General features: G+C 36.3%; 1 protein-coding gene across 1 annotated transcript in view; it reads left to right on the forward strand.

Annotated features, from left to right (window-relative positions):
* Positions 1-16,924, forward strand: part of LOC104513239 (lipopolysaccharide-responsive and beige-like anchor protein) — a 59,153-nt gene that overhangs the window by 25,738 nt on the left and 16,491 nt on the right. The window contains 3 exon segments of the mRNA XM_010156525.1: positions 918-1,073; positions 5,565-5,732; positions 7,893-7,895. Coding sequence (XP_010154827.1) covers positions 918-1,073; positions 5,565-5,732; positions 7,893-7,895 — 327 coding nt within the window.

Raw genomic sequence — 16,924 nt, forward strand, 5'->3', positions numbered from 1 at the left:
AAATTAAAAAAAATATTATATGAAAAATGTGTTCATTAATTGATTCCTGTCAATTTTTTGGGTCCACAATGCAAGATTATCTGAGGAAGTAAAGCAGCAGGTGATCAAAGTTGGGTAAATATTTTCTCTCAACCCTAAAGGAGATTGCGGAGATAAGCTGGTTAATTTTTGTGCAATGCTCAAAAAAGTGTGAAATGTAAACAGTGATGTTTATATTATATGAAAAATGTGTTCATTAATTGATTCCTGTCAATTTTTTGGGTCCACAATGCAAGATTATCTGAGGAAGTAAAGCAGCAGGTGATCAAAGTTGGGTAAATATTTTCTCTCAACCCTAAAGGAGATTGCGGAGATAAGCTGGTTAATTTTTGTGCAATGCTCAAAAAAGTGTGAAATGTAAACAGTGATGTTTACACTTGATGAATAACTGCAGTTATTCTTTTTTTAGGTTGCAGTGATGACACTTAGATATGTCTTGTGTATGATTTTGAAAGCATAGTTATGTTGCTGCATTTGAGCCTCTATATAGCATATATGTATATGTACTGTCTTATAATTGCATTCCCTCTCTTTGTTTCTTTAGTTTTCATTTTCTACACTAGAAGAAGGGAGAAAGGAAGCTTATTACATTTTTATGTATCTTTCCTTTTTGCAGTCTTTCATTTATATTTGTCAGTTGCATTTGACTTCAAGAAGGGATTTCTTCTATTTTAGAATATATACTACAAGGAATTAGCATTGTTCCCAGAAGTGTAATGGGTATTTTATGGTAAAAGTACAAAGAATATGTCCCTGCCACAAAAAACAAGCAACAGCAGTGAGGAGTAGTTTTGGTGTGCATGTATGTTTCTGAAACATGCTTTTGTCCTGTGAGTATGGATGCTAAAATTTCTTGATTTCTGTGTCTTCCCGTTCAGCCAGCAATACAGGTATGCACAGAAGGCAAATCACTGACCTTTTAGACCAGAGCATCCAGGTACATTCCCAGTGTTTTGTCATCACCTCTGATAATCGTTACATCTTGGTCTGTGGCTTCTGGGACAAGAGTTTCCGAGTTTACTCTACTGACTCAGGTAATGTATTTTTAAAATATGGGAATAGCCTGAAAGATTTTTCTGTTAATCGTCAACCTACTGTTTTGAGTAAAGAAAGAAGAGGCAGTGGGGGAGACAGTAGAGTATGTATTTATTCCACCATTAATAATATTTATTAAATATTTTCTTGCCTACTGCTACTGTGTATTGTGTGCCATCATAGTTGTTGAATGATGGCGGATGTAAGACAAGCAGCTCCTGTTTTGCCATAGCATCACACTTCAGATGTGTATGACAGGCATGCCTGTTCTTACACTGTAGTTCCCACAAGTAAATGAGTTTTTGTGAAGCTTTGCATACCTGGAGAATTAATCGTTCTTAGAGTGCTTACTTGAATTTAACTCTGGTTGGTTTTCAGCACCAGAGAGGGTTTTTTTGAGGAAATACAGGCAAACACCACAGAATAACAACAGAAGTGAAGTCTTGAAATCTGGTGAAGGGATTCTTATGAAAGCCTTTGAAAGCTGTGCTATAATAGAAACATTGATTTGAAGCCACTTAATTCTTTCATATAACAAAAACTGATCGATACAATGGGCAGCAGTTAAATGAGTCTGTCAGCTGGCATGTATCCAAACCGTTGAAGTCATGCGTGTGTCATGCTAAATAGAAAAGAATTTTTCAGTGTAAGAGCTACAGGAATTTAAAAGCCATGGAGCCCCAGAAAAAAATAGGTAGGATTTTTTTTCCCTTTCATTTTCTTATAATGGGAATAGTGACCTCACTGCGAGGTACTTCGTGGGGATTAATGACCCAGTGTGGTTAATGTGTGTGTACCATCAAGCTTTCCAGTAGGTTATTAATCCCTAGGGAATATCCTACATGTTTGTCATCATTTCTTAAATATAATAGTTAATAGTGTTGTTCACACTCAGCAAACCAAAGTGTTTAACAAAACAGGATGGTCTTTAATGAAGATCTGTTAAGGCTAGATCTCATGGCATATTTTAGCATGTCTGTCATTTTTGCAATTTTAAAGCCTTAGGTATAAAGGAGAAGTTCCATTTATTTCATACTGACTGCGTACAGTTCATTATCCAGACATCTTGTTAGGCCCTTCTTAGTTTAATTTTCTCTTTGATGAAAATAAATTTGCATAAAAATGTGAATTTAAAGGAGATCTTCAGGAAAGTTAGCAAGCAGTAATAAATATTCAGTGTATATTCTTGATTTATATGAATAGAGGACTAATTCTTTCATGTCAAAGGATGTATTTTACTTTACACCTATGGAAGGAACTTGTATGATTTTGGTAGCTTTGTCCTGTATCAATCTGAACTACAAATATCTCATTAAGTTATGCCCCCTGTGTGTAAGTCAGATACAGCAGGCATAGATAATTCGCTTATATACCAAAATACAGTTGTCAAAAAAGTTGCAGATTGTGTCTTCTGTGTGTCTCCTGTTTGTCAGTACAGCGACTTTAGCTCTCACTGATATCCACTGAATTCAGATGTAGTTTATTTTGCTTTGAATTAAAATGAGAATGTAGTAGGGGAATACTTGCTCTGAAATCAGCAGAACAGCAAAGGAAAAAGATGATGGGATCAGTAATGCATAATGGCAAGTGATCACAGTGTTGAATTCAATTACATTTTAGCACTTGCACAAAAAGGGAACCTTTTTTCTATTAGATTTTGGGTTTGTTTGGGTTTTTTTTAGCAGGCAATACTTTTAACATAAATCATGAGTTCCCAGCACAGCTAGTATAGCAGAAGCACAATAAAACCTTCCTCCAGCAGTGGGAATGATTTCTAGACAGCGTTTTAGATTCAGTAGTGCAGACTTGAGTCTTATTTTTCTGTTAATTATTCATAGCACAGCTCCAAATAAAGCATTAACTAGAAAATTTGTTCTGTCAAAAAGGGGTATCTGAGTTCATATGGTAAAGTTTGATATAAGTGTGTAGAGAGGACAACTCATATTAAAGGAAACAAAAAAGTTGAGGAACTCATGAGAGTATTTTTTTTACTAACATGAAAGAGCAAAAGCTTATTTCTTGTTTTGATGGAACTGATTGCAGAGTAACAAAGTAAAACTAACAAGGCAGTGCAAGTATATGAACAACTGTCAAATAACCTTGAAAAATGTCTGTTTTCTAGAATAAAACCTATAAACACAGAATATAATTGAAAGAGAGATCTCTATAACTCAGTGATGTTTATTCCATAAACTTGTGTTCTAAAAGTGTAAATCACCCCAGGTGGTTGAATACCTGCAGCTATACACCTGAAAGATATATCACATAATTAAATTATTCTCAAATCTAAACCATGTAAGTGACAATTTGACTTTTCAGGGAAAAACATACACTCGGTAAGATGTTTTTGAATATTGCCAAAATGAGGTTACGCAGTCTGTGAGTGTTTCACTGCTCCTAGCTGGAGAAGTTCAGGAACTTTTTCTGACTCACTCTGTTGGCTGGTCAGCATCTGAGACAGTTAGGTGACCCCGTGGCACAAATGAAAGCCCCAGTGTGCCGAGGTGACTGCTACAGAACGGTATTACAGACTGACAGAAATGAGTGAAAGACTCAGTCCCTGAGTTCCTCTCCCTTTGACAGAAGGTAGATCTGCATAGGAAGTGTACCTTCCAGGGTTTTGCCCCTTCCAGTCAGAAAAGGCTCATGTGATAGTACCTTATTTCACAATTTCTCTTGGAGGATTATACTTGTTTAGTAAGTTTTGTCAGTGTTTTATTTTAAATCTGATTTATTTCAAACTTCAATCTACTTAATGTCATTCTGTTTTGTTCTTAATGTACTAAAGTAATTCCCCTTTGTGGTAGATATTCATACCTTTTTTTTTCAGGTTTTCTCCACTTTAATGCAATTACCTTTTGACCTTCTGTTATGTATCAGACTATTAAAATTATTTTTGTTCTTTTCCTCTGAGCCACTCCCTTAAGTCTTTTGGTTACAGTTAGTGTTATTTAGTGGCTGGATATGAATACAGTGCCTTTGTACTGCATAGAAAGAGGCTATGAAGTGCGTCCTACTAGCCATACTATAGACTAATTATTTTTAATTCATGCACCAAAATATGTCATTAAGATGCACTTAATTTAAGTGTCAATGCTGATTTGTTACTACTTGTCATGTTACTAGTTACTATTTCTAAACACTTTTGGGAACATTTTATTTCAGGTAGTGTAGTTTGCATTTCCTATTTCTTTTTTGGCCTGTGTTGTTAATCCTTCCAAAGCCTTTTCCCCTTCTGTTCTTCCCCATTCTTTATTCAGCCCAAAGCACAAATGGGTGTATGGTCATTTGGGCTGAGGAATTCAAGGTCATGCATCAGCAGCATCGCACATCACACTTCATTGTGCCATTGGATGCAGAGTTTGTCCTGACCCACGTTACCTGAATGGGCCAAGTGGGCGCATAAGAAATGTGTGTGTGTATCTTTAGTCCTGCTCTATAAGATGTGCCATGCTAGGCTTGAGCAAATCTGGTGGGATGGATTTTAGTGCTTATATCCTCATTTCATAGGATCACGTGTGCTGCTAGCAGATCCAGAAACCAGCAGGACACATGACACTTGCTGTGTAGGAGCCAGTCTCTGTTGGTGACCTTATATGTGTTTCCCCTCCCACATGAAAATCCGCTATGCATGAGCATCCAAACTTACGTTCTTTTTTCTGAAAATATTATCCTGTTTGGTTAAGATTAAAAGGTATTAGTCATATTCATGTTTATACAGACTCTTGAGTGGCTTATTTTTAACTGCCTAGGCTTTCCTTTCTCTTGAACGTTTATGTCTTTATCACCAGTACAAGCGTTTGTCCTACATGCAGTAAGTAAGAGAATTCTTACAGGTCTGTATTCTGAGTGTTTTTGAACATTACAGAAATTCTTAAAAGGAAAAGATGCTGTTGAAATAACTGGTAACTGTTTAAGTGGTGATGGAAGAAACTGAGTTTTTAAAAAATTACAAGAGTAATTTTTCATCAAAAACTCCTTTTCTCTGTTTAAGGAGATGCTCAAAAGCTGCATATGGAAATGAGTGCTGTAGATGCTCTTACACTACCAATTTCTTTTGGTAGTTCTAAATGTTCTGTAGCTTTTTTTTTTTTGATTCTCTTTTCCACATCATCATCAGATTTGCATTTTTACTATTACTTTAATCACTAAACTTGCCTTTAAAGCAAATCCCATCATGTTTCCTCTATTTAAAGTGAATGTAAACATGCAGAATATAAAAAAAAAAAAACCTCATGGCATGATTTGCCTCTGAACAACGTATAATATTTATGGACTGTAAATATTTTTTATACACACTGTATGGACTACTATACTTTTAAGTAAGTTTCCACCAAATCAAGAAAAAAACCCCAGTATTCTCCGCTATACTTCTTTTTGGAACATTTGTTTAATAAAGAAAATATTTCTACAATACTTCATAATGTATTTAATTTGCCTTAGAAATAATGAAAGTGTGGTTTTAAAACAATCAACTTCATATGTTTCAGGTAAACTGATGCAAGTAATATTTGGACACTGGGATGTTGTAACCTGTCTTGCTCGTTCTGAGTCCTATATTGGAGGAAACTGTTACATTCTCTCAGGATCGCGCGATGCGACATTGCTGCTCTGGTACTGGAATGGCAAAACCAATATGGTTGGTGATAATCCAAGAGGTAAGCAAAACCAGAAAAGCCCGTTTAATAACAATGTTGTCTAGAAATGGCTTGAGTGATCACTTTGCATGACAAAATCTCAGGCAACATTAAGGTCAAAATACAGTGTTTCTTTTTTTGTAGCTGTGATCAGTTCTAGTTTAAAGAATTGAGGGTAAACAGTGCTTGCTTTGCAGCACAAGTACAACTGATTTTTGAAGTTACAGAATCATAGAATGGTTTAGGTTGGAAGGGAGCATAAAGATCATCTAGTTCCAACCCTCCTGCTGTGGATACAGGATAGTGAACATTGCAAATACATTTTTTTTCTTGTTACTCATTCAGTTGGGAAGGAGTGGCTCAGAGAGTGAGAGAAGGGAACTCATTTTTTGTACTTCCTGTTCAGTCTGAGTAAATCTTTTTCTCTCAACATGACAATTTCATTAAATACCTGCATTGGAGTTGTTTAAAACAAGACTGTACATCGCTCCAGTGCAGACTGTATTCGATGCAACTGTAATCTTACACGTATAGGTTCTCATAGCAACATCTTAACTATGAATAGAGTTACACAGTCAAAGAATTTTAACTTAGACCAGGGTCATTGTAATGAGATGGGTAATGACTTGAGCAGGACATTTAGGTGAAAGTAGGACAGACACGTGGGACAGATGAAAGAAGCAAGCTTAAAACTTTTTTCATTTAACACTTAGGTAGACTGCCACGTGCCTTATCCTTGCTCTCACATACTAGGCATTTTAATTGGTTCCAGTGCAAGCAACAGGGCTCACACCATGTAACCAAACTAATAAGTCAGTAACCCTGCTTCAGCCTAATTCAGGATTAACCCAGCCCCACCCAAACTCACCTTGCACTTCCCAAAGAATTTAATCTCTTTCATCTTGCACCATTTCCCAGGAAATCCCAACTCCTTTTACTCATGAAGAGTCTCTCTTTTAAATCATAATTTTCTATGGAAGGCAATGAAACACTATGTCTGTCCAACCCTGCTGTGCCTGTATTATACAACAGGAAAGGTAGAAAGTGATCTTGTTTATTATGCCAGTTTCAGTCCACACAGAAAAATAATTCTTGATGCCCAAAGCGAAGAAGGCAGCAGGCATGCAGCTTGACAAAAAGCCTGAGTGAGGCAGTTCACAGGAATGGGAGCCGTTTGAGACAGCTAATGAGAGCTTACATACGTGAATAGGGGGGCGCATCATAGCCAAACAGCTGTCTTGTTCTCCCTCTTTAGCCAAAAAGAAGAGAAGGGGTACAAAGCAGGATATTCTTTCTGTTTTCAGAATTGTGTGTATGGTTTTCTGCCATACACTCAAGGTCATCTCTGATCCTGTTTAAATACTAGTAAAAACATACCTGCTGTCTGCAGAGGACAAAATGGACACCTGGAAAACAGGAAGTGTTGTTCTGTCTGACTTATGTTGCAGTTATAACATACGCCAATGATTGGCCTTTGAATAAAGTATAACATGCCAATTGATTGGCATACAATTTCCTATAATGTAAACAATATCTGACTCTTCCAAATTAATCAATTTGGTAAAGCTGTCTGTTCCATACTTAATCTGTTACTCAACTGGAGTTACTTGAGTCAAAAAAAAAGAGGTGGTTTGACTGACATTGCATCCCATGAACTATGTTGAAGAAACATAACTAATTAATATAAGAATAAGTATCTGAATTTAACTTGCAAATTATTTGATTTTATGTGTGAAAACTTCAAAAATTGCACACGATACAGAAGTTCAGTTGACACAGTTACAGAATCTTCAGTCAGAAGGTGAGAGCAAACTATCCCCATTTTCCTTTCAACAATCTGATTCAAGAGATGATGTGGCTAGAAAAATATTATCAGCATCTTTAAATAAATATGGCTTTGGTTGAGGGACAAAAATCTCTGTGAATATACGTATTTTGCAATCTGTCAGTTTAAAGAAAATGCAAACTCTGCTCTTTTGCAGAACTTGTAAACTTGGAAATTCCATGAAAGAAACTTAAAAAGCTTGACAGTCAAGCAAGCTTCTGAATTCTAAAGAGCAGAACTGCCTTTCTAGGAAGAAAACCCTAAGTATTTTACTCATGTGAAGCAATGAACATTTGTAGGTGTCTCATAGTGTTTTCAAGGCCTGAAGGTGCGGCCCATCTTTGCTGATTCCTAAGCCAGTCCTGAGAAGTTGTTTTTGTTGAGTGTTTGCCAGACTTGACTTCTTTGTGAACAAGACCTTGAGGCTTAAGGCTCCTGTATGACCTTAACAGATCACATGCTGAGATTTTTTCTACCTAGTATCTCAATGGAATAGGTAGATTTTGTTATAATCTGTTGACTGTCTTCTCTGATGCAAATTTCTAACGTAGTAAAATTTTGCAGTTTTCAAAGTTGGTAGTAGGCTATTTTAACTACTGTTTAACATCAAACAACAGCTACCTGGCAAGTCTCTTTGCAGTCCTATTAAACTTGTGCTTTTAGGGACGTGCAGTGGCTCCAGTGTTTACTAGTTGCCATTATGTAGCTTTTTTTTGTGACATAGCATGCCTGAAAGCCTTTGTTACGAATTGGAATCTCGTGGCGCTATACGTAGGCCTAGACATGTGTATAGTAAAAGACAGTTTCTGCTTCAAAGAGATGGTAATCTGTGAGGTTTAATTTTTCCCAGAAACAGCTTTCTATAGGCATCTCTGTTCAGTCAAATTTTTTTTTGAAAAGGCAAATAAAAAGAGCTGTTTCTGCTTAGTTCTGATTTTGTGAGAAATGGGAAGCACCAGCAGGGTTGTTGGGTTTTGAGCCCTGTTACTGCAGCTGTAACTTCCATTCATCTGTGGGATGCTGGATATTTAACTTGTCTGATGTCTTGTTGTATTTAACGTTTATGACTTTTTTACCTCAAAATACAGTTTATTCATGCTTTCAATGAGAATTATTGTAAATTTAGATACTCTCACAGTTGATACTTCTTTCCTTTTTTCCCCCTCTATTTATTATCTCTAATTTCTATCTTAAAATGACTTCACAGCAACATGCGCCCAGCAGCACTGTACCAAATCATGATGCCAGAGTACTTTCCACAGAAATAATATAAACCAGGAGCATTTCTTTCCTCCTTTCGTAGTACCTGTTGCCTCTGATATATACATCAGTCAGCAGTATGATCAAGCTACCCTAAATACTATCCCGTTGGGCACCCATTACTCTGCCAGTTGCATTTTATTTGCATTCCTTTACCTGTTTTTGTTACTTTAGGAAGGACTGAGCTCTTGATCTCTGGCTGCATATATTCATGTTACTGAATGGTACTTAACTCAAGCTGACAAGCCAGGTGGGCTTTGGCATACGTGACAAATAAGTGTTTTGTTTTATACTCTTCATCAAGGACAATTTTCTGGCCAACTGGACTGAATGAAAAAATTCTTTATGTTTTTGGTTTAAAAGAAAAAATATGTTAGCAAAATATTCATTATTTGCATTCTTTATTTTTTAACTTTTAAGCTGACTTCTTAAAGAAATTGTACCTGTGCAGTCTTGCTGTCTGTTTAGTTTCTCCCTAATAACTCTCAAATGCATTGATCAGTATAAACCAAATTTAATGAATTTAAATCTCAAAGATATGAAATTCCTACATGGGACACATCTGCTGGAAACTATTTTTCTTCTTCACGAAACAGCTTGATTACATTTGGGTTAAGTCCTTTTTTCCTTCTCAAATTAAAACCTGAAATTCAAAAAATATTTCTCCATGCTCTTTGATCAAATGTAGGTTTTTTTCCTTTCTAAATTAATTAGTTTTGAATATGTAGAAGCGTGGCAGTACTTCGCTGTGGTGCACAGGCTTTTTCTGATGCAGAAATGTTTCTGCGGACAATTTCTGACCAAGCCTAGGAATAATTCAGAACAGAGCAGAGGATCTGAAATAGTTGTATCCTTTAGGATAGCCCTGGGCCATTTTGAGCTCACATTAATTAGCATAATTTACTATGGAGATGTAAAGTCGCTTTGGATAGCTTAAGGGGCTTTTATTTTTCTCTCCTTGGCATGTGGGTTGCTTTGGGGAGGTGGGGGAGGTAGGAGGAAGAGGATGTAACCCTCGCCTTGGCTCCCCTTGAAGTCCACGTGTGATCTGTATCACAGGGTTGGCTTTTGCATATTTAGAGGCTCTGATCTAATAGCAAGGTACCACTTGGGGATGTGACATTATGCCTCGGGACTTATGTTCCTGAATAACGTGGTAGAATGCGGAGGGGTTACTGGGAGAGGGCGGTGTACTTGCCGAAAGATGCCGTGTCCCAGCCATGGAGGTGGAGGGGAGGCGAGAAGTGGGGGGTGAGGGGAGGAACTGCTCGTGATGGCTGGAGAAAAGAGATGAGAGGATTCATTTGCATACAAATGGTGTGCATTACCTTCAGATCCCACTCTCACTTTGAAGCTCAAGTGGCAACTCTTAGTGTTTGGACATTTCCAAGGTTGAGGGGTTGCATTTTACTTTGTAATCTCAGAACCATAGGAAACAGGGCAGGCAGGAATTTTGGTCACCTGATGTAGTGTCTTTTCCCAAAAAAGGCTTGACTGCACCAAAAGCATTTTTGACTGTTGCTTATCCAACTTTCTGCTAAAAAAGAAAATACATTTTGGGGCCTTAGAAACCCTATCATTAGCAGTCTTTTCCAAGTGATCAGCCTAGTATCCAGTTCTTTTTTGCAGCAGTTGTGCTCTGTCATTTCTTGTATATTTAATCTTTGTGTAGAGAACAGATTGTTTATTTCCTCCTTGCAACAGCTTCCAGTTATCTGGATTACCACAACCTGCAATTCTTTACTTCTAGATTTAATAACCCAAATCTTTCTGTCTTTTGCCCTAAATCATGTTTTCCTAGACCTCTGATTTTTTGTGTGTTCCTCTCCTCTTCAGTTGGTATCTTCCTCAAAGTAGACCCAGCAACGCAGTTGAAGCCTTTCCAGTAATAGGTAGAAAACAACCTGGTTTACAGACCAGGACTTTTCTTGTCCCTGTTCTTTAAGTGTATCAGCCAATAGAAATTTCAGTGTTTTCCAATGAACCGCCATCTGCTCAATTGTTTCTGCTCCTCTGTGTAGCTTGACTGTGGAATCCTGTCTTTAAACTTTCTGAATTGTATTCTTTTTAGACTCTTTCTCAAATTTGTCAAACTCATTTTGAATCCTGTCCTCCAGCAGACTTGCAGCAACTCATGACCCTGTCAAATTGGTCATCAAAGAAAATACTTGTTTTCAGGGATGCCCCTTGATACATTTACCATTTTGAATTTTCTGAATGTAGCTTTCCAACTAGCTTTTAGTCTGATGTATAGTAGTGTCTTCTGAACGTATGCCTCCCTGTTTTCCTTCAGAAATTTCCCGTGTGAGAAAGTGCCAGAGTCCTTACTAAAGTAAAACTATATGATGTCTTCCTGAACACAAGTCCTGTTCTTCTGCCATTGCACGAAAAAAAAATTGCTTTGACGTGATTTGTTCATAATAAATCCAAATAAGCTGTTACTCATCTCCTTGTTTTCTTCTAGGAGATTGTGTGTGTGTATAAAGAGATAGATGTTCTGCCAGTATTTTTGCTCTATGTTGGGATTAAGCAGACTAATTTCTCAGTTTTCCTGCTTCTTAAAGAACACAAGACTTCTTTTTAGACTTACAGAACCTCACCCAATATCCATAAATCAACAGTTACTCCTCTGGGACTGTTTAGTTTCATTTTCACAATATCCACCAATCAGTATTATCAGGCAAATAGAGTTCTAAACATTTACCAGATTTAGGTATTCTCTAATTGAGCCAACAGTTTTCATTGCTGCTTTTACTTGTGCTTGCTGCCTGACTGCAGTTTGCCTTTTTATTGAAGGCCAACTGACTTTTTTTTTTTTTAATGGAAATACTTTCAAATGTGTGATGTCATCTATTAGTATTGATTGCTCTTAATTACAGGCCAACTTCTCCTGAAAATATATTTTTCTGCTTATAGAATGACTTTTACTCCTTCGGTCATTGTTAATTGCATCTCATCTATGCTTGGGTATCCTGGTTTTGTCCCTGCTTGCTCATACCTTGTCTTTTACACTGGTTCAGAAAAATCTCCCTTATTTTGATCTTTCTGCCTGACTTTCCTGTGTTTACAGTCACTGGACAACTTTCAGTTGTGCCAGCTGGTATTTTCTTGTCCAACTTACTCTTCCGCTGTGTGAGAGTGGTTTTGCTGGTATCCTTATTACCTTTGTTATCTGTAGACTTAACTTCCCATGAGATCCTACAGAACAATGTTCTGTATCTATTGAAACTTGTCTTCCCAAAATGCTTAAAAAAATTTTCTTGTCCTTCTTCTTTCCCTTACAAAGCATATTGAACACTCTCACATCTACCCCATTTTCATCTAAATTCCTTTCATCACCATGTTTCTGATCTGTTTTGTGATACTGGTTATAATCATATCAAGAAGGTCATCTGTAGCTGTTGTTTATATATTAAAAACTGTCACCAGATTGCTTGCTATGCACATACTTGTTGTATCCCTTTACCAGTAAATGTCTTTGTAGCTGGAATATCCCTTTTTCTCTAATGCTCCTTCTTAATGATCCCTCACCTATGCTTACCAGGTAGAGGCTAATCAGATTAGTGAATGTCAATCTGTGTCTTCAAAGTTTTGGTTTCTTCACTGTAATTACTTTATTTGGATGTACTTTCTTGGAGGCAAGGTTTACAGTGCTGAATTTAATTGTCTTAATATTGTTTATGCTTATAAAGTGATAGGCATTCCCATAGTCGAGCTGAAGATAAAGCGCTTTTCTGCTAGTCTGGCGCTTTATTCATAGAATATGGAGAGACTGTTCTGTTGCTTTCAGAATTTCTACAGATGTGTTCACAGTTGTTTTTTAGTTTGCATATTTTGAAATATAAAGAGGTATCTAATTTAGAAATTTTATTTACCTAATGAAATTAAGGCCTAACCAATAAAAGTATTCAGTACTAATGAAATGTAGTCTGTGTATAACTATTACTAATACTAATGTGATCTCTTTTGAGTTATTGCATTGATCTTCCAAACACATGTGAATAAAACAAATTATAACACGTCTTTTATGTTAGCCCATGAAAGCAGAAAATGTTACTCTCTGTATGTATCACATTTGCATCACAAGGATTACGGGCCTGCTTTCATCGCATAGTTTTATATTTTTTAGAGGGTACTTGTATTGGGGTTTTCTGATGTGTGTTAGAGAAATTAAGTGCTTCTGGTAGCGTAGCTGTGTAGCAGGGCACGTGTGTGAATGTAAGCATGTGATTTCCTACTTAAAAAATAAATTAGTGGATTTAACGGAGATTTACTTGAGAGGATTCATTGAACACTTTTGCTAACATGTAGAATAACTTCCTCAGATACAAATTTTTAAAATACATAATCTTTTCAATTTACAAAATACAAGATCTTTCAAAGGATTCACAGTTTAATCACCAGTTTCCTATCTTGCTGAAGAACACTCTAGCTACTATCTGAGCTATTTTTAAAAAAAGGTGTGTTTTGTTTGTGTTTTTTATAGCTACAATTCCTAAGTAAGTATTTGAATACCTGAAAGACCTTTTGTCAATTAACATTAAAATTAAATTAAACTATGGTCTTGAATCTAGATAAATCATTAGTTTTAATTGTATTAGTAATCATAGCAAAAAACCCCATTTGTATCTCATCAATTGCTACACATATTTTTCAGTTTGAAAATCTAAACTTTGTATAAGTGAGTGCTTGATAATTAATTACTGAGGTGGATAATGCAGGTGATTTAAATTTGAAAATATGATGTGATGAGCATCTTTGTGTCAGCTGACTAAAGAGTAATGTAATAAGTAATAATTTCTTTGTACTTAGATACATTAATCCTGTAAACCTGAATGCTATGAAGGTTTACATACGTGCTTGCCTCTGTACACAGTGAATAGTCAAATTGATTTCAAGCAGGTCATATATCTGCTGTTAACTTAGGAGCAAAAAAAACCCTCTTCACTTTCTTCCCCATCCTTATCGTCATCTTGAATTAACCTGTGTCTTGGTTCTCAAGTTTCAGCATGATCTGGACTTATTTTCACTTTCAAAACCAGTGATAGTAGAGAACATAAGAAGTTCTATGTTTCTAAATGATGTTTATAGCATAAATATTTATGTAGCATTTTAATGGCTATTTCCTTAACAAATATAATAATTTTGGAAGCAGTCTGCATAACAGCTTCTTTTCTTAAAAAAAAAAAAAAAAAAAAAAATTTGGGAAGTAGTTGTAGAAATCCTATCTGTCATTGTTCCCTTTTGCATTTATCTTGCTAAGTAGTAGGGGTATCAAGATGTCCATAAATCAGTAATTGTTAGTAATGGAAATTCTGCTATTACTGTTAATTTCTATCAAATTGTGGTCTACCATAATAGCTAAACATTTGCAGAGCCTGCAAATACTACAGTATGTTTAGAATTGCTGCAGCTATTAAGGCAATAGGTGCTGTTCGCTGTAGTCAGTCTGTTAAGTGTTGCTCTATGGTACTACAGCACTGAGAGTTTAAAAACAGTCTGTGTGTGCTCCTTTCCATTTCCAACAGCACATTTCTTTTTAGCCCCTACACACATTACATTATTGTGTGAAGCCTTCTTCAAAAAAAGCCAGTAAAGAGTTCAGTATTATTTTAACACTGTTTAACTGCAGACAAAACAAACATTCTTTGTTTCTCAAAAATGGCTGGACAGAGTAGCACAATGTTGTATGTAAAGCAAGAATCCTTCAGCACCATCTGCTGGCTTTGAGTTAGAAGCTGATCTTGGGACTGACTCCAAAGCTCTGCCTAGTAAAGTATTTAAAAAAATATATAATCGCATATTTTGTGGGAAAAAAAAAATTGTTTCATTTCTAGTACAATTTTTATCCTTTTTGTTAAAATTATCATGGGAAAATACATTGTGAATTGAAAGTTAACACATGAACTGAAATACAAATAGGGCAGGAGTGTTTTGTTAAATGTGACTGTAAAAAGAAATGGAATACTTTTTTCTTTTTCACTAGAGGTTTAGCAAGTGAATATTAAATTTTTCTGTTCCTGTTGTAAGTCAAATTCAGTAAAATTTATTTCATAGAGAAGACTCACAAGACTTAAAAAAGTATCCGTAACAGGTTTGGAAAAGGGTAGCAAGCACTGAATAGTCGTCTGCCTAAGAGTATTATTTGATGTTGGCCTTGAAAGCCTTATGGAGGCTCAGTGGTCAGAGGCTCTGCTGATGTAATTGATCCTACAATTCCCTGTATCTTCACAGGGCACCGCTCTAGCCAGTGCAGCATGAATCTAGAACAGAGCCTTACATTACAGAGCTACAAAAGGTCACTGTCGTTTCATTTTTAAACTGTACCACATTGATACCTCAAAGAGATTGAGGCCTCATTCCTCCAGGTACTCTGTAAATCACATAGAAATGATGGTTCTAGCCTCCAGATATTTAAACTGAAAAAAGATGAGGTAGAACAGGTGGATGTGTTTGGGTATATCTGGAAATCTGCAGTGAAGCTGCATAGGCAGTATGATTCTGTATTTATATAATGCCAAGAAAGTCATGTCATAGTTAGATACGAGGCAGGGTCTTCGTTGAAAGGAACTTGCAATTGCACCCACTGATGGTTCAGAAAGTATTTCAATAGCTGTAGTGATTTGGTACTGATGAGCATGTAAGTTTGTGTGTGTTAAATATTTGGTTTGGCTCAATGTATGTCCTACAGCATCTGTATCATCCTTGATTTCAAGTTTTGAGGCACAGTCCAGATGTAAGTGAAGGCAGTGTGTATTCTGAGACTGGAAACAGAGAAAGAGTTTTGATGCTGCTTTTTTGGCAGTATCCAGCTTCAGGTGTCACTAAAACTATACGCATGAAATTCTCCAGAAGGATAAATATATTTAGTGTTTCATGATGTAATGCAGACCTTTGAGTTCCAGGAAAAACAATGCTATATTTACAACTTGTAACTCATAGTTGATGTGGTAAAAGGAATTATATTCATATGGTAAATGAATACAACTTTAATGTGCACCATATGCATAGTGGTGGGATGATGTACTAATATATCACATTTATTTACCTTGTTTGATTGCTGGGAAAAACAACCATTCAGTTCAAAGTCTATACCGTGTAAGACAGAACAGAGTAATGCAGAAGATATAATAATTTATAGTCTAGAATAAAATTACCAATGTTGTAAAAATTATTTGCTCAGTGCAATAATCCTGACTTGAGTTGGAAATGATTTTGTGTTCCTGGTTCTAAATTCGATTAACACTAACATCACAGAGATAAGCATTACTCTGCTGAGTGTAAGAATACTGTATGTAACTGGAATTATGGCCTGCTTCATTGAAAAAGTATCTGCTTTAAAACAGTTCCTTTTAAAATGTTAGCTAATTTATGTAGGCTCTGCACTTGGTGTACGCCGTCAGTATTCCCAGTTACGTCTGCACGGGGAGGTGGTAAGCGTCTATCCAGTGCAATACGCTGCCGGTGCACTGGTTTGAAACTGACTTTACGGAAGCAGTCAGATAGCTGAAGCACAGACTTTTATAACATGCTGTTGTGGAACAATGTTTTTTTGCAGTGATATAATTTTTGTATTTTAAACAAAAATAAATTATTTTGTTCGAGGAAAAAAACCAACCCGCCAAATTGAGCTGAATTCTCATATGAAACTTCTCATTGCAGGTTATTCTCTGCCCAGGGTAGGAAATCCTGTACAAGTTTCAACAAGGGGTCAGTTTCAGCATGTTGTAAGATGCCTTTTATCTTACAACATTTCCACAGTAGGTGCTATTTCTGACCGATATAATTGCTTGATGGGTTTTTTTCCGTTCCAAAAAAACTGAGGTTGGTCTCTTCTTGGACTCACTAAGTAATGGAATAGTTATGACTATAAACTGGGAGAGACAAATACAAAAAAAATAGATGATTTCTTTTAGCATAAACAAAAAAAGCCCCTTCACAAAGCTGTTTTAGAACCTTCTCAAACAAAAATGACAGTGTTTTAAACTTCAAAGCTGCTATTTAAGTAGCAGTTTATGAAGTCGGGATGGTGCAAATATTAAAATATTAGCGTACACTGACCCTGAATATTCACCTGCAGATACTTTCCAGGGGCCTGAAAAAGGTCTGTATTCAGTGGGAGGAGTCC

The sequence above is a fragment of the Eurypyga helias genome, unplaced genomic scaffold, assembly GCF_000690775.1.
Source record: "Eurypyga helias isolate BGI_N326 unplaced genomic scaffold, ASM69077v1 scaffold6868, whole genome shotgun sequence".
NCBI classification, from domain to species: domain Eukaryota; kingdom Metazoa; phylum Chordata; class Aves; order Eurypygiformes; family Eurypygidae; genus Eurypyga; species Eurypyga helias.